This window comes from Camelina sativa, chromosome 2 (assembly GCF_000633955.1).
Source record: "Camelina sativa cultivar DH55 chromosome 2, Cs, whole genome shotgun sequence".
NCBI lineage: Eukaryota > Viridiplantae > Streptophyta > Magnoliopsida > Brassicales > Brassicaceae > Camelina > Camelina sativa.
This window is the reverse complement of record NC_025686.1, coordinates 17,272,918-17,274,990: the sequence shown is the minus strand read 5'-3', so window position 1 is coordinate 17,274,990 and position 2,073 is coordinate 17,272,918. Positions and strand designations below refer to the sequence as shown.

The window sequence follows — 2,073 nt, the reverse complement described above, 5'->3', positions numbered from 1 at the left end:
TAGAACCTAAACCGAAAAATCAAAAGCTGGAGTTGTAGAACTATAACAATTCTCAAAATCAAATGTCAAATAATTATACTTTATTAGTATTAATTTTGTATATATTTATTTGTAAGAGTAAACTCTTTTTTTTTTAGAGTACATTGCAACAAGATAGTACTATTATTCTGGTTTCTATTTTGTATGACTAGTGTATAACTAAGGCTATGTTACTTTTTCTCTTCTTATAATGTTGTGTGTGTATATTATTTGATTTGGTCTATAATATAGTATAGGAAAAGACTAAGACAAATTTACAGGCTATCATAAGAAGAGGTTCTTGAGAGAGCTAAGGAGATAATGTTGGGATGAGCCTTATTTGTATAAGCATTGCATTGATGGTGTTTATAGAAGATTTCTAGCTGAGACTGAGGTTCCTGATGTTCTATTTCACTGCCATGGGTCAGATTATGCTGGACATTTGCTACTTTCAAGACAGTGTCTAAGGTTCTACAAGCTGGGTTTTGGTAGCCAACAATGTTCAAGGATGCTAATGAGTTTGTCTCTAGATGTGATGCTTGTCAGCGGAAAGGTCAGATTAGTAAGATGCATGAGATGCCACAAAACTTTATCCTTGAGGTTGAAGTTTTTGATTGCTGGGGCATTGTCTTTATGGGTCAATTCCCTTCCTCTTACAAGAATCAATACATCTTAGTGGCTGTTGATTATGTCTCCAAGTGGGTTGAAGCAATTGCAAGTCCAAAGAATGATTCTGATGTGGTTCTTAAGCTGTTTAAGACCACTATCTTCCCGCGGTTTGGCATTCCTAGAATTGTGATCAGTGATGGAAGTAAGCACTTTATCAATAAAGTGTTTGAGAAGCTGCTGAAAAAGTATGGTGTTCAACATAGAGTGGCTAGTCCATATCATCCTCAGACCAGTGGACAAGTTAAGGTTTCCAACAGGCAGATTAAGGAGATTCTAGAGAAAACAGTGGGTGTTACAAGGAAAGATTGGGCTATGAAGCTTGATGATGCACTTTGGGCTTATAGAACTGCATATAAGACACCACTTGGCACTACTCCTTTCCATCTACTTTATGGGAAAGCATGTCATCTACCAGTGGAGTTAGAGCACAAAGCAGCTTGGGCAGTTAAGTTGATGAATTTTGATGCCAAGACAGCTTGAGAGAGAAGGTTAGTGCAGTTGAATGAGTTGGATGAGCTGAGATTTCATGCATTTGAGAATTCTAAGCTGTACAAGGAGAGGACCAAGGCATATCATGATAAGAAGATCATCTCTAGACACTTTGAGCCTAATGACCAGGTTCTCCTTTATAATTCTCGCTTGAAGCTGTTTCCTGGAAAGCTGCATTCCCGCTGGTCTGGTCCTTTTGCTGTTCAAGAAGTCAGACCATATGGAGCTATTGTGTTGTTGAACTCTAAAGGAGATAATTTTACTGTTAATGGCCAAAGGGTGAAACACTATTGGGCAAAAGCTGAGATACTAGACGGACACATTGTGCGTTTGGATGATGCACCCTCTGCCTAATCCGCTGCCAAGTCAAGCTAATGACTTAAAACAAGCGCTGAGTGGGAGGCAACCCAATGGTAGGAATTAATTATTTTGAATTTTTGCTTTTAGGATCACTAACATATTAAATTTTGGTTTTGAGTTTTCATTGTTTTAGGAAAAAGTTTCGATTATCATTGATCAGAGCAAAGCATCGACCGATACCACCTGGGTGTCGGTCAACACTATTGACGGACCAAAAACGAGACAAAGCATTCGGGTTTGATTTATCTGGGTTTTAAAGCTCATTGGGCTTGTGATCGAAAATGGGCCGGGTCCGACAGAAGAAGCATCGATCGATACCACTTAAATGGACATCGGTCGACACCATTAAAACCGAGGAATGGATGATTAAAATCCCGAGTCTTCTTCTTCTTCCTCCATTCGACACAAAATCGAGCTGAACCCTAGATTACTCATAACTTCTCCGATATAGCTCCGTTTTGAGTGATTCAAAGCTCTAATCCTCTCGATTTCCTCTCGTCAATTTCGTGTTTTGGAGTGATGGCATCCAACAAGAAG

At 39.0% G+C, this 2,073-nt stretch overlaps 1 protein-coding gene across 1 annotated transcript; it reads left to right on the top strand.

Annotated features, from left to right (window-relative positions):
• On the top strand, positions 517–1,530 carry LOC104753369 (uncharacterized protein K02A2.6-like). Its single transcript, XM_010475637.1, has 2 exons — positions 517–1,131; positions 1,234–1,530. Exons 1-2 carry the CDS (start codon positions 517–519, stop codon positions 1,528–1,530), a joined length of 912 nt encoding a protein of 303 aa, XP_010473939.1.

Bases quoted from the DNA above. Each gene is read 5' to 3' on its own strand.
- LOC104753369 (XM_010475637.1), top strand. From the start codon at position 517: ATGTTCAAGGATGCTAATGAGTTTGTCTCTAGATGTGATGCTTGTCAG. The intron at 1,132-1,233 runs GTTAAGTTGATG...GAGAATTCTAAG, and splicing joins AGCACAAAGCAGCTTGGGCA to CTGTACAAGGAGAGGACCAA.